Raw genomic sequence first — 20899 nt, 5'->3', positions numbered from 1 at the left:
CCCCCCAACATCAGACTCCCCCCAACATCAGACTCCCCCCCAACATCAGACTCCCCCCAACATCAGACTCCCCCCTAACATCAGACTCCCCCCCAACATCAGACTCCCCCCTAACATCAGACTCCCCCATCAGACTCCCCCCCAACATCAGACTCCCCCCCAACATCAGACTCCCCCCCAACATCAGACTCCCCCCAACATCAGACTCCCCCATCAGACTCCCCCCTAACATCAGACTCCCCCCAACATCAGACTCCCCCCCAACATCAGACTCCCCCCCAACATCAGACTCCCCCCAACATCAGACTCCCCCCTAACATCAGACTCCCCCATCAGACTCCCCCCTAACATCAGACTCCCCCCAACATCAGACTCCCCCCAACATCAGACTCCCCCCCAACATCAGACTCCCCCCTAACATCAGACTCCCCCATCAGACTCCCCCCTAACATCAGACTCCCCCATCAGACTCCCCCCTAACATCAGACTCCCCCCAACATCAGACTCCCCCCAACATCAGACTCCCCCCCAACATCAGACTCCCCCCAACATCAGACTCCCCCCAACATCAGACTCCCCCCTAACATCAGACTCCCCCCCAACATCAGACTCCCCCCAACATCAGACTCCCCCCAACATCAGACTCCCCCCAACATCAGACTCCCCCCCAACATCAGACTCCCCCCCAACTTCAGACTCCCCCCAACATCAGACTCCCCCCAACATCAGACTCCCCCCCAACATCAGACTCCCCCCCAACATCAGACTCCCCCCAACATCAGACTCCCCCCAACATCAGACTCCCCCCTAACATCAGACTCCCCCATCAGACTCTCCCCCAACATCAGACTCCCCCCAACATCAGACTCCCCCCCAACATCAGACTCCCCCCAACATCAGACTCCCCCCAACATCAGACTCCCCCCTAACATCAGACTCCCCCCCAACATCAGACTCCCCCCAACATCAGACTCCCCCCAACATCAGACTCCCCCCTAACATCAGACTCCCCCCTAACATCAGACTCCCCCCTAACATCAGACTCCCCCCTAACTTCAGACTCCCCCTAACATCAGACTCCCCCCTAACTTCAGACTCTCCCCCAACATCAGACTCTCCCCCAACATCAGACTCCCCCCCAACATCAGACTCCCCCCAACATCAGACTCTCCCCTAACATCAGACTCCCCCTAACATCAGACTCCCCCCAACATCAGACTCCCCCCAACATCAGACTCCCCCCTAACTTCAGACTCCCCCCCAACATCAGACTCCCCCCCAACATCAGACTCCCCCCAACATCAGACTCCCCTAACATCAGACTCCCCCCCAACATCAGACTCCCCCCCAACATCAGACTCCCCCCAACATCAGACTCCCCTAACATCAGACTCCCCCCAACATCAGACTCCCCCCAACATCAGACTCCCCCCCAACATCAGACTCCCCCCCAACATCAGACTCCCCCCTACATCAGACTCCCCCCAACATCAGACTCCCCCTAACATCAGACTCCCCCCTAACATCAGACTCCCCCCTAACATCAGACTCCCCCCAACATCAGACTCCCCCCTAACATCAGACTCCCCCCTAACATCAGACTCCCCCCCAACATCAGACTCCCCCCCAACATCAGACTCCCCCCTAACATCAGACTCCCCCTAACATCAGACTCCCCCAACATCAGACTCCCCCCCAACATCAGACTCCCCCCTAACATCAGACTCCCCCCTAACATCAGACTCTCCCCCAACATCAGACTCCCCCATCAGACTCCCCCCCAACTTCAGACTCCCCCCTACATCAGACTCCCCCCCAACATCAGACTCCCCCCCAACATCAGACTCCCCCCCAACTTCAGACTCCCCCCTACATCAGACTCCCCCCCAACATCAGACTCCCCCCCCAACATCAGACTCCCCCCCAACATCAGACTCTCCCTCAACATCAGACTCCCCCCCAACATCAGACTCCCCCCCAACATCAGACTCCCCCCTACATCAGACTCCCCCCAACTTCAGACTCCCCCCTAACATCAGACTCCCCCCTAACATCAGACTCCCCCCAACATCAGACTCCCCCCCAACATCAGACTCCCCCTAACTTCAGACTCCCCCCAACATCAGACTCCTCCCTAACATCAGACTCCCCCCCAACATCAGACTCCCCCCTAACATCAGACTCCCCCCCAACATCAGACTCCCCCCTAACATCAGACTCCCCCCCAACATCAGACTCCCCCCAACATCAGACTCCCCCCAACATCAGACTCCCCCCTAACTTCAGACTCCCCCCTAACATCAGACTCCCCCCTAACTTCAGACTCCCCCCTAACTTCAGACTCCCCCCTAACATCAGACTCCCCCCAACATCAGACTCCCCCCTAACATCAGACTCCCCCCTAACTTCAGACTCCCCCTAACTTCAGACACTCTATCGTTTAGTTAGGGGATTAAACCACCTCGAACTTGCAATTTATCTATTAAGTTGTGAGAGTTTAAAAAAAAAAAGTACTATATTTACACATTTTGTGGGACACACTGTATATTGTAAAATTTGACTGTGCGACAGACCACACAATTTAATATCCAACTTTTTACCTCTAAAATATAGCTAACGGATTTCAGGTCATTTTTACCGGAAGGCTAGCCAACTATCTAGTAAACACTTCCTAGCCACTGTGCTTCTACCCCTGCATTGCTTGGTTCCTCTCTAGGTTTCTTCCTAGGTTCTGGCCTTTCTAGGGAGTTTTTCCTAGGGAGTTTTTCCTAGCCACCGTGCTTCTACCCCTGCATTGCTTGCTGTTTGGGATTTTTATGCTTGGTTTCTGTACAGCACTTTGAGAATATCAGTTGATGTCAGAAGGGCATTATAAATAAATTTGATTTGATTTGGATACAAGGTTGATGTCTCTTTTTTTGAACAAAATGAAACAAATTGTCACATCCCGACCATAGAGTGCTCTTATTTTCTATGGTAGAGTAGGTCAGAGCGTGACTGTTTTTTTTTTTTTAATCTAGTTTATTTTTTCTATGTTGTGTTCTAGTTTATTTTTTCTATGTTGGGGGTTTTGTATGATTCCCAATTAGAGGCAGCTGGTCATCGTTGTCTCTAATTGGGGATCATATTTAAGTAGTTTTTTCCCCCACCTGTGTTAGTGGGAGATTATTTTTGAGTTAGTGCATGTTGCAACTCTGTCGTCACGGTTTGTGTTTTGTTTATAGTTTATTGTTTTGTTTTGCAAAGTTTCACATTTAAATAAAAGATGTGGAACGATACCCACGCTGAGCTTTGGTCCATTCCTACACACAACCGTGACACAAATAAATCTTGTAATTGAACAAAATAGTAAGGTGGCCAATAACTGGCCGATAATACGAGATGTATTTTTGGGGGGGGGATAAACCGCTTATCAAAATGCAATATTAAATAAATATTTAACCAAATAGCTACTCGGACTAACTATTCAGCAGTGTTATAGCTTGAGCCTAGAAGCTGTTGAGAGTCCTGTTGGTGCATCGATGTTTCTTGCCGTGCGGTAGCAGAGAGAACAGTCTATGAATTGGGTGGCTGGGGTCTTAGGGCCTTCCTCTGACACCGCCTGGTATAGAGGTCCTGGATGGCAGGAAGCTTGGCCCCGGTGACGTACTGGGCCGTACGCACTACCCTCTAGCGCCTTCCTTGCGGTCAGATACCAAGTAGTTGCCAGTGTCAAAATGCTCTCAATGACGTTTAAGTTTAAAACAACTGATTCCGGTTCCGGGTGAGTGATGGCGCGCACATATCATTCAATATTACCTCCCTTTTACTGCTTAAAATACGACACAATAAACACGGACCTAATATTTAAATACCAGAGATGTAAACAAAATGGACCAATTTAGCTAGTAGCTATTTCATAAAGGAAAATAGCCGTGGAGCAACAATCAGCACCAAAAAACATCAGAGCACATGCCGAACACCAGGCTTATTTATCTACAATGTTTGAGTAGGAGACAACATTTCTTAAAGCGGCAATCACGAAAGCTGTTGCAGCGGAGCTAAATAAGTCAATTCAAAGGCATCTTTATCTAAACTCAAAATTGCTGTGAAAGCCCAGGGAGTACGAGTTACAGACTTGGAAACGTCAGCAACTGCCATACACGCTCGGGTTACTGAGCTGGAGAAGAGCTGATGTCTCTCCAGAATCAATCAAGATACCAAAACCATCAAAAATCCCAGGCCTGCCCGAGAGAGTGGAACGACCGCAGGCTACCACCTTCACTGATAACCCGTCGATGGAGATCCCGGGGGACAAGGTGCTGCCAGAGTCACCTGAGCTTGACAGGGTCCATCGGACTGTCCAACATAAACCGGCGCCCGGCGCAAAACCAAGGGCCCTGCTGGTGAGATCAATAGTCGGTGAAGGAGTGTCCCTTCAATCAACAACAATCCCATAACATTAAGACTGAATTGTACAACATGGGGTTGAGATTCGTGCTGCAATTTCCAGCAAGGCTGAACGTCTTCCGTAACCGAGATGAGTTCATATTTAACGCAGCAAAATACCTGTAAAAGCACGACAATGAAGAAAATCCTTCCCACACTGTAAACACAAGAAGGTCGAGGAGTCTTGAATATATAACTGACATATTCATAGGAATGTAGCCAGGTTTGACTTTACTGAAGAAAATATGAGAATAATTCACAGAAACTCTGGTGAATGAAGGCTTATTCTTTTTCTAAAATCATATTTAAAAAAACAAACAAACGTTTCCAAATCATGGTCATTGTTCCTGATTTCACTCCGTAATAATAATAATAACTAGGCTACTTTTTTATTTTTTATTTCAAACGACACCGTTTGAAATTCGACTGAAAAAAAAAAAAAACGAGGTGTAATTATTATGAATTATTCCTCATAAATCAAACACATAACTTTACTTGGAGCAGATGAACTTCAAAAGGGGAAAAATATGAAGCAACGAACTCTTGGCTTCCCTGGACAAATGAACTATGACATTTAAAAACAGAGAAGAATGAAGAACGATAGGTGTACATGTCATTATTTTCTGTTTTTCGATTGTCTGTATCACTGACAACGATTCAAGTGATCCTGCATTGTTGATTAAAGCGCTTGTAAGTCAGCATTTCACTGTAAGATCTACACCTGTTGTATTCGGTGCATGTGACAAATAACATTAGATTTTTTTTATTTTGTTTAATTTTATTGATGTATTTTCTATCGATCTCAGAATGGCTATCTATAATCCCTTTTTTTGGGGGGGGGGGAATTTTAGCATTTTTCTTTCTTTTTTTTAAGTGAATAAATGAATCTGGTTTAAAACTTTAAAATAAGACGACTTTTTTAATAGATTTTCATATTGAAATAAGCGCTTGGTAGATATAGGAATGGTTTAGTTTACTCGGGAATTGGATCACAGGGCAGCGGGGAGGAAGGTAGAGGGGGAAACAATGGGTATATGAGGGGTATTGTGTGAAAATGTTCTCTCTCGGTCTCTCCTGCTTTTGTTTTGAATTATTAATAATGGCACAAACGTTAATCTGAAGTACATGTTGTCAGCATATTGTATATGATCAACTTCTTCCTATATTACTACAGGAATGACAATCTTTGACTCATTTAGATGTATGGCCGGTAGACATAATACTTTTTTCAGAATTTAACATATTTTCATGGAATGTGAAGTGCATGGCATGTCACATTTTAAAATGAAACAAATAATACAATACATTTAAAATGTGGACAGCCCTGTTGCAAGAAACTCATTTAATGGGACAAAACATGGAACTAACTAAAAAAAAAAAAGATTGGGATAAAGAAATATATATTTAACATCTTAATCACCCAAAGCCAGGGGGAGTGACAGTGCTGTTCAATAATACTATTATTAAGCACAATAAATACTATAGCAGGGAAATATCATGTATTAGTTATAGAAGGAGTGGTGTGACAGACAGACAGACAGCCTGTCAGGAAGTGTTATAGAAGGCATGGTGTGACAGACAGACAGACAGCCTGTCAGGAAGTGTTATAGAAGGCATGGTGTGACAGACAGACAGACAGCCTGTCAGGAAGTGTTATAGAAGGCATGGTGTGACAGACAGACAGACAGCCTGTCAGGAAGTGTTATAGAAGGCATGGTGTGACAGACAGACAGCCTGTCCTGTAAGTGTTATAGAAGGCATGGTGTGACAGACAGCCTGTCAGGAAGTGTTATAGAAGGCATGGTGTGACAGACAGACAGACAGCCTGTCAGGAAGTGTTATAGAAGGCATGGTGTGACAGACAGCCTGTCAGGAAGTGTTATAGAAGGCATGGTGTGACAGACAGACAGACAGCCTGTCAGGAAGTGTTATAGAAGGCATGGTGTGACAGACAGCCTGTCAGGAAGTGTTATAGAAGGCATGGTGTGACAGACAGACAGCCTGTCCTGTAAGTGTTATAGAAGGCATGGTGTGACAGACAGCCTGTCAGGAAGTGTTATAGAAGGCATGGTGTGACAGACAGACAGCCTGTCCTGTAAGTGTTATAGAAGGCATGGTGTGACAGACAGCCCTGTCCTGTAAGTGTTATAGAAGGCATGGTGTGACAGACAGCCTGTCCTGTAAGTGTTATAGAAGGCATGGTGTGACAGACAGACATCCTGTCCTGTAAGTGTTATAGAAGGCATGGTGTGACAGACAGACAGCCTGTCCTGTAAGTGTTATAGAAGGCATGGTGTGACAGACAGACAGCCTGTCCTGTAAGTGTTATAGAAGGCATGGTGTGACAGACAGACAGCCTGTCCTGTAAGTGTTATAGAAGGCATGGTGTGACAGACAGACAGCCTGTCAGGAAGTGTTATAGAAGGCATGGTGTGACAGACAGACAGACATCCTGTCCTGTAAGTGTTATAGAAGGCATGGTGTGACAGACAGCCTGTCCTGTAAGTGTTATAGAAGGCATGGTGTGACAGACAGCCTGTCCTGTAAGTGTTATAGAAGGCATGGTGTGACAGACAGCGCCTGTCCTGTAAGTGTTATAGAAGGCATGGTGTGACAGACAGACAGCCTGTCCTGTAAGTGTTATAGAAGGCATGGTGTGACAGACAGCCTGTCCTGTAAGTGTTATAGAAGGCATGGTGTGACAGACAGACAGCCTGTCAGGAAGTGTTATAGAAGGCATGGTGTGACAGACAGACAGCCTGTCCTGTAAGTGTTATAGAAGGCATGGTGTGACAGACAGCCTGTCCTGTAAGTGTTATAGAAGGCATGGTGTGACAGACAGACAGCCTGTCAGGAAGTGTTATAGAAGGCATGGTGTGACAGACAGACAGCCTGTCAGTTAGACAGACTCACACTGAAAGACACTGAATTCCACACATCATTTCCCTAATAACCTGCAGCACAGGAGCTCTAAAAGTGTGTGTTTGTGTTGCAGGGTGGCTGGAGGAGAGCTGTTCGACTTCCTGGCCCAGAAGGAGTCTCTGAGTGAAGAGGAAGCTACCCAGTTCATCAAACAGATCCTGAACGGAGTACAGTTCCTCCATAGCAAGAGAATTGCACACTTTGACCTCAAGGTACTTTTACACGCTCACGCCGTTTTTAGCAATATGGAACGCGTGCGGTGAAGTTGAGCTCAGTTGGTTAGAAATACTTCCTCCAAAAGGGATTGGGGTGAGCTGTCGTCATGTGTAGTGTGTCGCTAAGTTAGGGCGGCGGCCATATTACTACCACACAGGCAGTCATGAGTCAGTCGTAAATGTCGAGTCATGGTAATCTCATACTACGGACATGAATGGGGCTGATGGACATGAATGGGGCTGATGGACATGAATGGGGCTGATGGGCATTAATGTGGCTGATGGACATGAATGGGGCTGATGGGCATGAATGGGGCTGATGGACATGAATGGGGCTGATGGACATGAATGGGGCTGATGGACATGAATGGGGCTGATGGGCGTTAATGTGGCTGATGGACATGAATGGGGCTGATGGGCATTAATGGGGCTGATGGACATGAATGGGGCTGATGGAGATCAATGGGGCTGATGGGAATGAATGTGGCTGATGGACATGAATGGGGCTGATGGACATGAATGGGGCTGATGGACATGAACGGGGCTGATGGACATGAATGGGGCTGATGGGCGTTAATGTGGCTGATGGACATGAATGGGGCTGATGGACATGAATGGGGCTGATGGACATGAATGGGGCTGATGGACATGAATGGGGCTGATGGACATGACATGGGGCTGATGGACATGAATGGGGCTGATGCGTTGTTATTACCCAACTCTTTAACCACCATCTGGTAATGGCCTGGTGCTCTATTGTCCCCCCCTAATCACTCTGGCATCAATCGAAAACAGTATCTTTTAAAACTCACTTGTTAGGCTACGTTTTTTTGGACCTCGCTGGGATCGATCAACAGCAGGTTGAAACTGCGCGAAGAACCTGGTCGCTGTGGATCTTGTTTCAAAGCCAAACATAACGAAATGGAGGTGATGATTCATTCAAAGCATTTGAGAACACCCATATCATTATTAGAGCGTATGGGTGTTCTACATTGGCCCAAAAAGCCTGAATTAAAATGATGATTTTGCCGTTATACAATACAGGGCATTCGGACAAACAGAAATACCTTATTTACATAAGTATTCAGACCCTTTGGTATGAAACTCGAAATTGAGCTCAGGTGCATCCTGTTTCCATTGATCATCCTTGAGATGTTTCTACAACTTGATTGGAGTCCACCTGTGGTAAATTCAATTGATTGGACATGATTTGGAAAGGCACACACCTGTCTATATAAGGTCCCACAGTTGACAGTGCATGTCAGAGTAAAAACCAAGACATGAGGTCGAAGGAATTGTCCGTAGATTCTCCGAGACAGGATTGTGTCGAGGCACAGATCTGGGGAAGGGTAGCAAAACATTTCTGCAGCATTGAAGTTCACCAAGAACACAGTGGCCTCCATCACTCTTAAATGGAAGAAGTTTAGTACCACCAAGACTCTTCCTAGAGCTGGCCGCCTGGCCAAACTGAGCAATCAGGAGAGAAGGGCCTTGGTCAGGGAGGTGACCAAGAACCCGATGGTCACTCTGACAGAGCTCCAGAGTTCCTCTGTGGAGATGGGAGAACCTTCCAGAAGGACAACCATCTCTGCAGCAATCAGGCCTTTATGGTAGAGTGGCCAGACGGAAGCCACTCCTCAGTAAAAGGCACATGACAGCCCTCTTGGAGAACCTAAAGGACTCTCAGACCATGAGAAACAAGATTGAACTCTTTGGCCTGAATGCCAAGCATCACGTCTGGAGGAAACCTGGCACCATCCCTACGGTGAAGCATGGTGGTGGAAGCATCATGCTGTGGGGATGTTTTTCAGCGGCAGGGACTGGGAGTCTAGTCAGGATCATAATGTATGTACGCTATATATACAAAAGTGGATGCCAGGAGAACGCTACCTGCCCCAATGAATAGTGCCAACTGTAAAGTTTGGTGGAGGAGGAATAATGGTCTGGGGCTGTTTTTCATGGTTCGGGCCCCTTAATTCCAGTGAAGGGAAATCTTAATGCTTCAGCATACAATGACATTCTAGACGATTCTGTGCAACCAACTTTGTGGCAACAGTTTAGGGAAGGCCCTTTCCTGTTTCAGCATGGCAATGCCCCTGTGCACAAAGCAAGGTCCATACAGAAATGGTTTGTCGAAATTGGTGTGGAAGAACTTGACTAGCCTGCACAGAGCCCTGACCTCAACCTCATCGAACACAAGGCCTAATGGTTTTCCAAATCTCTCAACAGTGCTATTTGTAGGGTTAATTTTAGAGAAATGTTGTGATTTTTCATCCATTCCTGAACCTGTGACCAGAAACAAACTACTACACAGGGGCAATACCAGAATAAACAATACCAGACTAAATAATACCAGACTAAATAATACCAGAATAAACAATACCAGAATAAACAATACCAGACTAAATAATACCAGACTAAATGATCTAATGATTCTGTCTCTTCGCAGCAAAATCTGCAGAGCTGAGGTGGCTGTATGCCCCGTATACATAACATTCTCTTGGTGGCAAGAATTTTGAATAATTATTTAAATTAATAAAATCTAAGTTTTGAATTAATAAGAGTGTTTTGTGTATCAGGTCATAAATCGTGTGCCAGGAAATCGGCACATCGAAAAATCTCTTGCCAACTGGTTAGCAACCTGTATGGCACCACGGTCAACATTTTGGTCCTCAAGTAAAACTGATAAATTATGTTTAGCCGATTTTGGTCTTTAATAAAAAAAGGGGAAAACAAGTTTGTTACCTTCTTCCACTTCCACTTGGCGCCACCATTTTCGCAGTAATGCTGCACTCAGTTGGTTGTAATTTTGGATAGACTAGACACTTCCATAATATATTACTGCACACGTTATAAATCTCAACCTTTCCTATTTATAATATAATTTACAAAGATAATTCCTTCTTTTTTTTTGATTCCATAAATAATGTTCTTTCATTTAATCAATTAGTATATTTGAATTTGATTATATTATTTGTTGTGATATTTGTTCTGTCTTTTCTGGAGGATTAAACTGGAATTGGAACCAACTTTCTGTGGGTTGTTTGAGAAAGGGTGATATCCTGTTGGGGATAGGGGGCAGTATTGACACGGCTGGATAAAAAACGTACCCGATTTAATCTGGTTACTACTCCTGCCCAGTAACTAGAATATGCATATAATTATTGGCTTTGGATAGAAAATACCCTAAAGTTTCTAAAACTGTTTGAATGGTGTCTGTGAGTATAACAGAACTCATATGGCAGGCAAAAACCTGAGAAGATTTCATGCAGGAAGTGGCCTGTCTGAAAAGTTGTCGTTCTTCTTGTCTCTGTTTATTGAAGAGTGAGGATCTTAGCTGTAACGTGACACTTCCTACGGCTCCCATAGGTTCTCAGAAGGCGGCAAAAAGCTGAATCGTGGCTTTGCAGGCTCTGGCTGAAACAAAATAGCGCGTTTGGGTAGTGGCTGGTTACAGTACTGTGAGACTCAGGCTCGTGCCCGCGTCGACCGAATGCTTTGTTTTCTTTCCTCTGTTTAGCTAAAAGGAGATTCCCGGTCGGAATATTATCGCTTTTTTACGAGAAAAATGGCATAAAAATGGATTTTAAACAGCGGTTGACATGCTTCGAAGTACGGTAATGGAATGTTTAGATTTTTTTGTCACGAATTGCGCCATGCGCACGACCCTGATTTACCATTCGGATAGTGTCTGGGACGCACGAACAAAACGCCGCTATTCGGATATAACGATGGATTATTTTGGACCATACCAACATTTGTTATTGAAGTAGAAGTCCTGGGAGTGCATTCTGACGAAGACAACAAAAGGTAATCAAACTTTTATAATAGTAAATCTGATATTGGTGAGTGCTAAACTTGCCGGGTGTCTAAATAGCTAGCCCGTGATGGCTGGGCTATGTACTTAGAATATTGCAAAATGTGCTTTCACCAAAAAGCTATTTTAAAATCGGACATATCGAGTGCATAGAGGAGTTCTGTATCTATAATTCTTAAAATAATTGTTGTGCTTTTTGTGAACGTTTATCGTGAGTAATTTAGTAAATTGTTAGCGAATTCCCCGGAAGTTTGCGGGGGGTATGCTAGTTCTGAACGTCACATGCTAATGTAAAAAGCTGTTTTTTGATATAAATATGAACTTGATTGAACAAAACATGCATGTATTGTATAACATAATGTCCTAGGGTTGTCATCTGATGAAGATCATCAAAGGTTAGTGCTGCATTTAGCTGTCTTCTGGGTTTTTGTGACATTATATGCTAGCTTGAAAAATGGGTGTCTGATTATTTCTGGCTTGGTACTCTGCTGACATAATCTAATGTTTTGCTTTTGTTGTAAAGCCTTTTTGAAATCGGACAGTGTGGTTAGATTACCGAGAGTCTTGTCTTTAAATAGCTGTAAAATAGTCATATCTTTGAGAAATTGAAGTAATAGCATTTCAAAGGTTTTGAAAATCGCGCCACAGGATTCAACTGGCTGTTGCGTAGGTGGGACGATTTCGTCCCGCCTTGCCCAGAGAGGATATTTTGACTGAACTGAACGTTTGTGTGGGTTGTTTGAGAAAGGGTGATATTTTGACTGAACTGAACGTTTGTGTGGGTTGTTTGAGAAAGGGTGATATTTTAAATGAACTGAAAGTGAGAGGCTGTCAGGATAAATGGATGAGCTGATCTACTGGGGAACCAGTTCGGATTTATCTATTACTTTTGTACGACTAATACATTTACTGAGAGGTTTAATGCTTTAATATTTATACATTATCACCCAAACTCATATTCATTATATAAATAAGCAGGTTTTTATTTTTGTCTGGCTAGCGATTCCAAATAATTTAATTTGTTTTTTCTAAAAATAATTGAATTTAATTTTCGGCAGTGCCTTAAGTAAATATTGTAGTTAAACGGAATAAAGAACTATATTATGATGTTTCTTTAGATCTGCCTAAAGTAAATAAGGGATTTATTGTGATGGAGTATATTACATTTATTTATTAGACTTATTATTTTGTTATTTTGCACCAAGGGGTGCATCAGGGCTTGTATGCATGGGGGCCTGGAGATCCTTAACGTGTTAATGTTTATTAACGGTTAATTACCGTGAGACCGGCAGGCATTTACATGACAATTACCGACAGACAAAACGCCATGACCGCCACAGCCCTAGTCACTATTTCAATATGATTCATCCTCCCTGACCTGTAGCAGACAGACAGACATGCTCTCTGACCTGTAGCAGACAGACAGACAGACATTCTCCCTGTTCTCTCTGACCTGTAGCAGACAGACAGTCGCTCCCCTGTTCTCTCTGACCTGTAGCAGACAGACATCCTCCCTGTTCTCTCTGACCTGTAGCAGACAGACATCCTCCCTGTTCTCTCTGACCTGTAGCAGACAGACAGACATCCCCGCTCTCTGACCTGTAGCAGACAGACAGACATCCTCCCTGTTCTCTCTGACCTGTAGCAGACAGACATTCTCCCTGTTCTCTCTGACCTGTAGCAGACAGACATCCTCCCTGTTCTCTCTGACCTGTAGCAGACAGACAGACATGCTCTCTGACCTGTAGCAGACAGACAGACATGCTCTCTGACCTGTAGCAGACAGACAGACATGCTCTCTGACCTGTAGCAGACAGACAGACATTCTCCCTGTTCTCTCTGACCTGTAGCAGACAGACTTCGTCCCTGTTCTCTCTGACCTGTAGCAGACAGACAGACATTCTCCATGTTCTCTCTGACCTGTAGCAGACAGACAGACATGCTCTCTGACCTGTAGCAGACAGACAGACATCCTCCGTTCTCTCTGACCTGTAGCAGACAGACATTCTCCCTGTTCTCTCTGACCTGTAGCAGACAGACAGACATTCTCCCTGTTCTCTCTGACCTGTAGCAGACAGACAGACATTCTCCCTGTTCTCTCTGACCTGTAGCAGACAGACAGACATTCTCCCTGTTCTCTCTGACCTGTAGCAGACAGACATTCTCCCTGTTCTCTCTGACCTGTAGTAGACAGACAGACATTCTCCCTGTTCTCTCTGACTTGTAGCAGACAGACAGACATTCTCCCTGTTCTCTCTGACCTGTAGCAGACAGACAGACATGCTCTCTGACCTGTAGCAGACAGACAGACATCCTCAACAGACGGTATTTGTATTAATAACATGGCTAACTTAGCTAGCTAATATATATTTTGAGAAAACAAGTTTTATCAAGTGTCTAGCTAGCTACCGTTACCAGCTAACCATCTGAGCTAGCAAACAATGTAACAAAAGTGTCATTTCGGATTTGAAAAATACTAGCAAGTACCCCAAGTTAACGGTTATTTAGCAATTGAAACATTTTTTGCTACTTTTGATGAAAACTCTCCGTTTTGCCATAACTCTCATCGGCTTTCATGCTTTTGAAACATAAGTCAAAGGTGTCGGACTCGACGACAGTTTATATATCCATTGGAGCGCTGCGATTGGTTGCCCGAAATGTACATTTACATTTACATTTAAATCATTTAGCAGACGCTCTTATCCAGAGCGACTTACAAATTGGTGCATTCACCTTATGATATCCAGTGGAACAACCACTTTACAATAGTGCATCTATATCTTTTAGGGGGGGGGGGGGGGTTAGCGTAAGGGGCAACTATAATCAGTCTTTCACCTCACTGTACCTCAGTTCACAATATAACCTATGGAATGTTCTTCCTTTCAATGGTGACGCTGAGATGGACCATTTATAATCAGGTACCTCAAAACACATCTCGCGGTGCTTGACTAGTGACCCTGTTTATCTAATGTCCTGGTCATCCTGGTCATCCTGTTTATCAACAGGGGGCTCTGTAGTACCTAATGTCCTGGTCATCCTGTTTATCAACAGGGGGCTCTGTAGTACCTAATGTCCTGGTCATCCTGGTCATCCTGTTTATCAACAGGGGCTCTGTAGTACCTAATGTCCTGGTCATCCTGGTCATCCTGTTTATCAACAGGGGGCTCTGTAGTACCTAATGTCCTGGTCATCCTGTTTATCAACAGGGGGCTCTGTAGTACCTAATGTCCTGGTCATCCTGTTTATCAACAGGGGGCTCTGTAGTACCTAATGTCCTGGTCATCCTGTTTATCAACAGGGGGCTCTGTAGTACCTAATGTCCTGGTCATCCTGGTCATCCTGTTTATCAACAGGGGCTCTGTAGTACCTAATGTCCTGGTCATCCTGGTCATCCTGGTTATCAACAGGGGGCTCTGTAGTACCTAATGTCCTGGTCATCCTGTTTATCAACAGGGGGCTCTGTAGTACCTAATGTCCTGGTCATCCTGTTTATCAACGGGGGGCTCTGTAGTACCTAATGTCCTGGTCATCCTGGTCATCCTGTTTATCAACAGGGGGCTCTGTAGTACCTAATGTCCTGGTCATCCTGTTTATCAACAGGGGGCTCTGTAGTACCTAATGTCCTGGTCATCCTGTTTATCAACAGGGGGCTCTGTAGTACCTAATGTCCTGGTCATCCTGGTCCCTGTTTATCAACAGGGGGCTCTGTAGTACCTAATGTCCTGGTCATCCTGGTTATCAACAGGGGGCTCTGTAGTACCTAATGTCCTGGTCATCCTGTTTATCAACAGGGGGCTCTGTAGTACCTAATGTCCTGGTCATCCTGTTTATCAACAGGGGCTCTGTAGTACCTAATGTCCTGGTCATCCTGTTTATCAACAGGGGGCTCTGTAGTACCTAATGTCCTGGTCATCCTGGTCGTCCTGTTTATCAACAGGGGCTCTGTAGTACCTAATGTCCTGGTCATCCTGGTTATCAACAGGGGGCTCTGTAGTACCTAATGTCCTGGTCATCCTGTTTATCAACAGGGGGCTCTGTAGTACCTAATGTCCTGGTCATCCTGTTTATCAACAGGGGCTCTGTAGTACCTAATGTCCTGGTCATCCTGTTTATCAACAGGGGCTCTGTAGTACCTAATGTCCTGGTCATCCTGGTCGTCCTGTTTATCAACAGGGGCTCTGTAGTACCTAATGTCCTGGTCATCCTGGTTATCAACAGGGGGCTCTGTAGTACCTAATGTCCTGGTCATCCTGTTTATCAACAGGGGGCTCTGTAGTACCTAATGTCCTGGTTATCCTGTTTATCAACAGGGGGCTCTGTAGTACCTAATGTCCTGGTCATCCTGGTCATCCTGTTTATCAACAGGGGCTCTGTAGTACCTAATGTCCTGGTCATCCTGTTTATCAACAGGGGCTCTGTAGTACCTAATGTCCTGGTTATCCTGTTTATCAACAGGGGGCTCTGTAGTACCTAATGTCCTGGTCATCCTGTTTATCAACAGGGGCTCTGTAGTACCTAATGTCCTGGTCATCCTGTTTATCAACAGGGGGCTCTGTAGTACCTAATGTCCTGGTCATCCTGTTTATCAACAGGGGGCTCTGTAGTACCTAATGTCCTGGTCATCCTGTTTATCAACAGGGGCTCTGTAGTACCTAATGTCCTGGTCATCCTGTTTATCAACAGGGGGCTCTGTAGTACCTAATGTCCTGGTCATCCTGGTCATCCTGTTTATCAACAGGGGCTCTGTAGTACCTAATGTCCTGGTCATCCTGGTCGTCCTGGTCATCAACAGGGGCTCTGTAGTACCTAATGTCCTGGTCATCCTGTTTATCAACAGGGGGCTCTGTAGTACCTAATGTCCTGGTCATCCTGTTTATCAACAGGGGCTCTGTAGTACCTAATGTCCTGGTCTATCCTGTTTATCAACAGGGGGCTCTGTAGTACCTAATGTCCTGGTCATCCTGGTCATCAACAGGGGCTCTGTAGTACCTAATGTCCTGGTCATCCTGGTTATCCTGTTTATCAACAGGGGGCTCTGTAGTACCTAATGTCCTGGTCATCCTGTTTATCCTGTTTATCAACAGGGGGCTCTGTAGTACCTAATGTCCTGGTCATCCTGTTTATCAACAGGGGGCTCTGTAGTACCTAATGTCCTGGTCATCCTGGTTTATCCTGTTTATCAACAGGGGGCTCTGTAGTACCTAATGTCCTGGTCATCCTGGTCATCCTGTTTATCAACAGGGGCTCTGTAGTACCTAATGTCCTGGTTTATCCTGTTTATCAACAGGGGCTCTGTAGTACCTAATGTCCTGGTTATCCTGTTTATCAACAGGGGGCTCTGTAGTACCTAATGTCCTGGTCATCCTGTTTATCAACAGGGGGCTCTGTAGTACCTAATGTCCTGGTCATCCTGGTCATCCTGTTTATCAACAGGGGGCTCTGTAGTACCTAATGTCCTGGTCATCCTGTTTATCAACAGGGGGCTCTGTAGTACCTAATGTCCTGGTCATCCTGTTTATCAACAGGGGGCTCTGTAGTACCTAATGTCCTGGTCATCCTGGTCATCCTGTTTATCAACAGGGGGCTCTGTAGTACCTAATGTCCTGGTCATCCTGGTCATCCTGTTTATCAACAGGGGGCTCTGTAGTACCTAATGTCCTGGTCATCCTGGTCGTCCTGTTTATCAACAGGGGGCTCTGTAGTACCTAAAGCTGAGGTTCTTGTTTTCAGCCTGAGAACATCATGCTGCTGGATAAGAACGTTGATCTACCTCGCATCAAGCTCATAGACTTCGGTCTGGCCCATAAGATGGATCAGGTCGGGACGGACTTTAAAAAGATCTTCGGAACACCTGAATTTGTCGGTAAGTATTTCACGGCGTCGATGAGGACTCCATGTTTATGTAAACCAGGCTTCATCTACATTTTATTGACTGATATTTGACAGTAGACAATGTTGGAGAGAATGTGTAGAGTTGTGTCATTGTGTAGTGGAGAGACTGTATTGTGATAATGTATTGTGTAGTGGAGAGACTGTATTGTTATAATGTATTGTGTAGTGGAGAGACTGTATTGTGATAATGTGTATTGTGTAGTGGAGAGACTGTATTGTGATAATGTATTGTGTAGTGGAGAGACTGTATTGTGATAATGTATTGTGTAGTGGAGAGACTGTATTGTGATAATGTATTGTGTAGTGGAGAGACTGTATTGTGGTAATGTATTGTGTAGTGGTATTGTAGTATTGTGATAATGTGTATTGTGTAGTGGAGAGACTGTATTGTGATAATGTATTGTGTAGTGGAGAGACTGTATTGTGATAATGTATTGTGTAGTGGAGAGACTGTATTGTGATAATGTATTGTGTAGTGGTATTGTGATAATGTGTATTGTGTAGTGGAGAGACTGTATTGTGATAATGTATTGTGTAGTGGAGAGACTGTATTGTTATAATGTGTTGTGTAGTGGAGAGACTGTATTGTGATGATATGTATGTGTAGTGTAGAGACTATTGTGATAATGTATTGTGTTGTGGTATTGTAGTATTGAGATAATGTATTGTGTAGTGGTATTGTAGTATTGTGATAATATATTGTGTAGTGGTATTGTAGTATTGTGATAATGTATTGTGTAGTGGTATTGTAGTATTGTGATAATGTATTGTGTAGTAGTATTGTAGTATTGTGATAATGTATTGTGTAGTGGTATTGTAGTATTGTGATAATGTAGTGTGGAGACGGTATTGTGATAATGTATTGTGTAGTGGTATTGTAGTATTGTGATAATGTATTGTGTTGTGGTATTGTAGTATTGTGATAATGTATTGTGTAGTGGTATTGTAGTATTGTGATAATGTATTGTGTAGTGGAGAGACTGGTATTGTAGTATTGTGATAATGTATTGTGTAGTGGTATTGTAGTATTGTGATAATGTATTGTGTAGTGGAGAGACTGTATTGTGATAATGTGTTGTGTAGTGTGGAGACTGTATTGTGATAATGTATTGTTTAGTGGTATTGTAGTATTGTGATAATGTGTTGTGTAGTGGTATTGTAGTATTGTGATAATGTATTGTGATAATGTATTGTGTAGTGGTATTGTAGTATTGTGATAATGTATTGTGATCATGTATTGTGATAATGTATTGTATAGTGTGAAGACTGTATTGTGATAATGTATTGTGATAATGTATTGTGATAATGTATTGTGTATTGTAGTATTGTGATAATGTATTGTATAGTGTGAAGACTGTATTGTGATAATGTATTGTGTAGTGGTATTGTAGTATTGTGATAATGTATTGTGATAATGTATTGCGATAATGTATTGTGTAGTGTGGAGACTGTATTGTGATAATGTATTGTGATAATGTACTGTGATAATGTATTGTGTAGTGGTATTGTGATAATGTATTGTGTAGTAGTATTGTAGTATTGTGATAATGTGTATTGTGTAGTGGAGAGACTGCATTGTGATAATGTATTGTGATAATGTATTGTGATAATGTATTGTGTAGTGGTATTGCAGTATTGTGATAATGTATTGTGATAATGTATTGTGTAGTGGAGATACTTTATTGTGATAATGTACTGTGATAATGTATTGTGTAGTGGTATTGTAGTATTGTGATAATGTACTGTGATAATGTATTGTGTAGTGGTATTGTGATAATGTATTGTGTAGTAGTATTGTAGTATTGTGATAATGTGTATTGTGTAGTGGAGAGACTGCATTGTGATAATGTATTGTGATAATGTATTGTGATAATGTATTGTGTAGTGGTATTGCAGTATTGTGATAATGTATTGTGATAATGTATTGTGTAGTGGAGATACTTTATTGTGATAATGTACTGTGATAATGTATTGTGTAGTGGTATTGTAGTATTGTGATAATGTATTGTGGAGAGACTGTATTGTGATAATGTATTGTGTAGTGTGGAGACTGTATTGTGATAATGTATTGTGTAGTGGAGAGACTGTATTGTGATAATGTATTGTGATAATGTATTGTGTAGTAGTATTGTGATAATGTATTGTGATAATGTATTGTGATAATGTGTATTTCCAGCTCCAGAAGTCGTCAACTATGAGCCTCTGGGTTTAGAAGCAGACATGTGGTAAGAGCTGATAACTACCTCACACTCATTAGTTTAATTTATACAACATGCCTTCATAGATACACACACACACACACACACACACACACACACACACACACACACACACACACAGATACACACAGATAGATATACACACAGACACCATGGGTTCCATCCACCAACCTCACTACGGAGTCAACACCAGTCCAGTACTGGACAGCAGACAGGACAGCAGACAGGACAGGACAGGACTGGACAGCAGACAGGACAGGACAGCAGACAGGACAGGCAGCAGCAGGACAGGACAGCAGACAGGACAGGACAGGACAGGACAGCAGACAGGACAGGACAGCAGACAGGACAGGGCAGCAGACAGGACAGGGCAGCAGACAGGACAGCAGACAGGACAGCAGAAAGGACAGGACAGCAGACAGGACAGGGCAGCAGACAGGACAGCAGACAGGACAGCAGACAGGACAGCAGACAGGACAGCAGACAGGACAGGACAGCAGACAGGACAGGACAGCAGACAGGACAGGACAGCAGACAGGACAGGACAGGACAGCAGACAGGACAGCAGACAGGACAGGACAGCAGACAGGACAGGACAGCAGACAGGACAGGACTGGACAGCAGACAGGACAGGACAGCAGACAGGACAGGACTGGACAGGACAGGACAGCAGACAGGACAGCAGACAGGACAGGACAGCAGACAGGACAGCAGACAGGACAGGACAGCAGACAGGACAGGACAGGACAGCAGACAGGACAGGACAGCAGACAGGACAGGACAGCAGACAGGACAGCAGACAGGACAGGACAGCAGACAGGACAGGACAGCAGACAGGACAGCAGACAGGACAGGACAGGACAGCAGACAGGCTGTGAATCATCTCAGCAGATGAACCTTGTTGTTCTCCTCTTCTATCACAGGAGCATCGGCGTCATCACCTACATACTGTAAGTAGAAACTGTTAAAACCTCTTTTAGGAAATACATGGTGCTGCTTGATTTATAAATGTATTGATGTGACAGTTTGGACACAGTGTCACTCGTGGACTCTTTGTGTGTGTTTTCAGTTTGAGCGGAGCGTCACCGTTCCTCGGGGATTCGAAGCAGGAAACTCTTGGGAACATCTCAGCCATAGCCTACGAGTTCGATGACCAGTTATTCAGCAGGACCAGTGAGCTGGCCAAAAGCTTTATACGACAACTACTGGAAAAAGACACCAGGTTAGATTCAGTTCTCGCCTGGAGTTCAAAGGTCAGATGAGAATAAAGGCCAGTGGGTAGAGTTCTGAGCTAGCCAGCTGCAGAGGAGAGATCTGTGAACCTTGACCCCTGTGTGTATCAGTGCCGAGCGATGAATCAAAATGGAGGTTATTTTTTTTTCTTCCGTTTTTAAACAACTAATTGA

General features: G+C 44.4%; 1 protein-coding gene across 4 annotated transcripts in view; it reads left to right on the top strand.

Moving 5' to 3' along the window:
• dapk2b (death-associated protein kinase 2b) overlaps positions 1-20899 on the top strand; it is a 55747-nt gene that overhangs the window by 24211 nt on the left and 10637 nt on the right. For all 4 annotated transcript variants that reach the window (XR_014382381.1, XR_014382380.1, XM_045705948.2 and 1 more), the window contains 5 exons: positions 7424-7562; positions 17113-17245; positions 19451-19499; positions 20417-20443; positions 20563-20715. Coding sequence is in view for 2 of the 4 variants with exons in the window: in XM_045705948.2 (XP_045561904.1) it covers positions 7424-7562; positions 17113-17245; positions 19451-19499; positions 20417-20443; positions 20563-20715 (501 nt within the window). In the remaining 2 variants the exon portion in view is untranslated. The remainder of the gene's footprint in view (positions 1-7423; positions 7563-17112; positions 17246-19450; positions 19500-20416; positions 20444-20562; positions 20716-20899) is intronic.

The sequence above is a fragment of the Salmo salar genome, chromosome 23, assembly GCF_965601325.2.
Source record: "Salmo salar chromosome 23, fSalSal1, whole genome shotgun sequence".
Lineage (NCBI taxonomy): Eukaryota > Metazoa > Chordata > Actinopteri > Salmoniformes > Salmonidae > Salmo > Salmo salar.
Note: the sequence above shows the minus strand (reverse complement) of the source record. Positions and strands in the feature narration are given on the sequence as shown.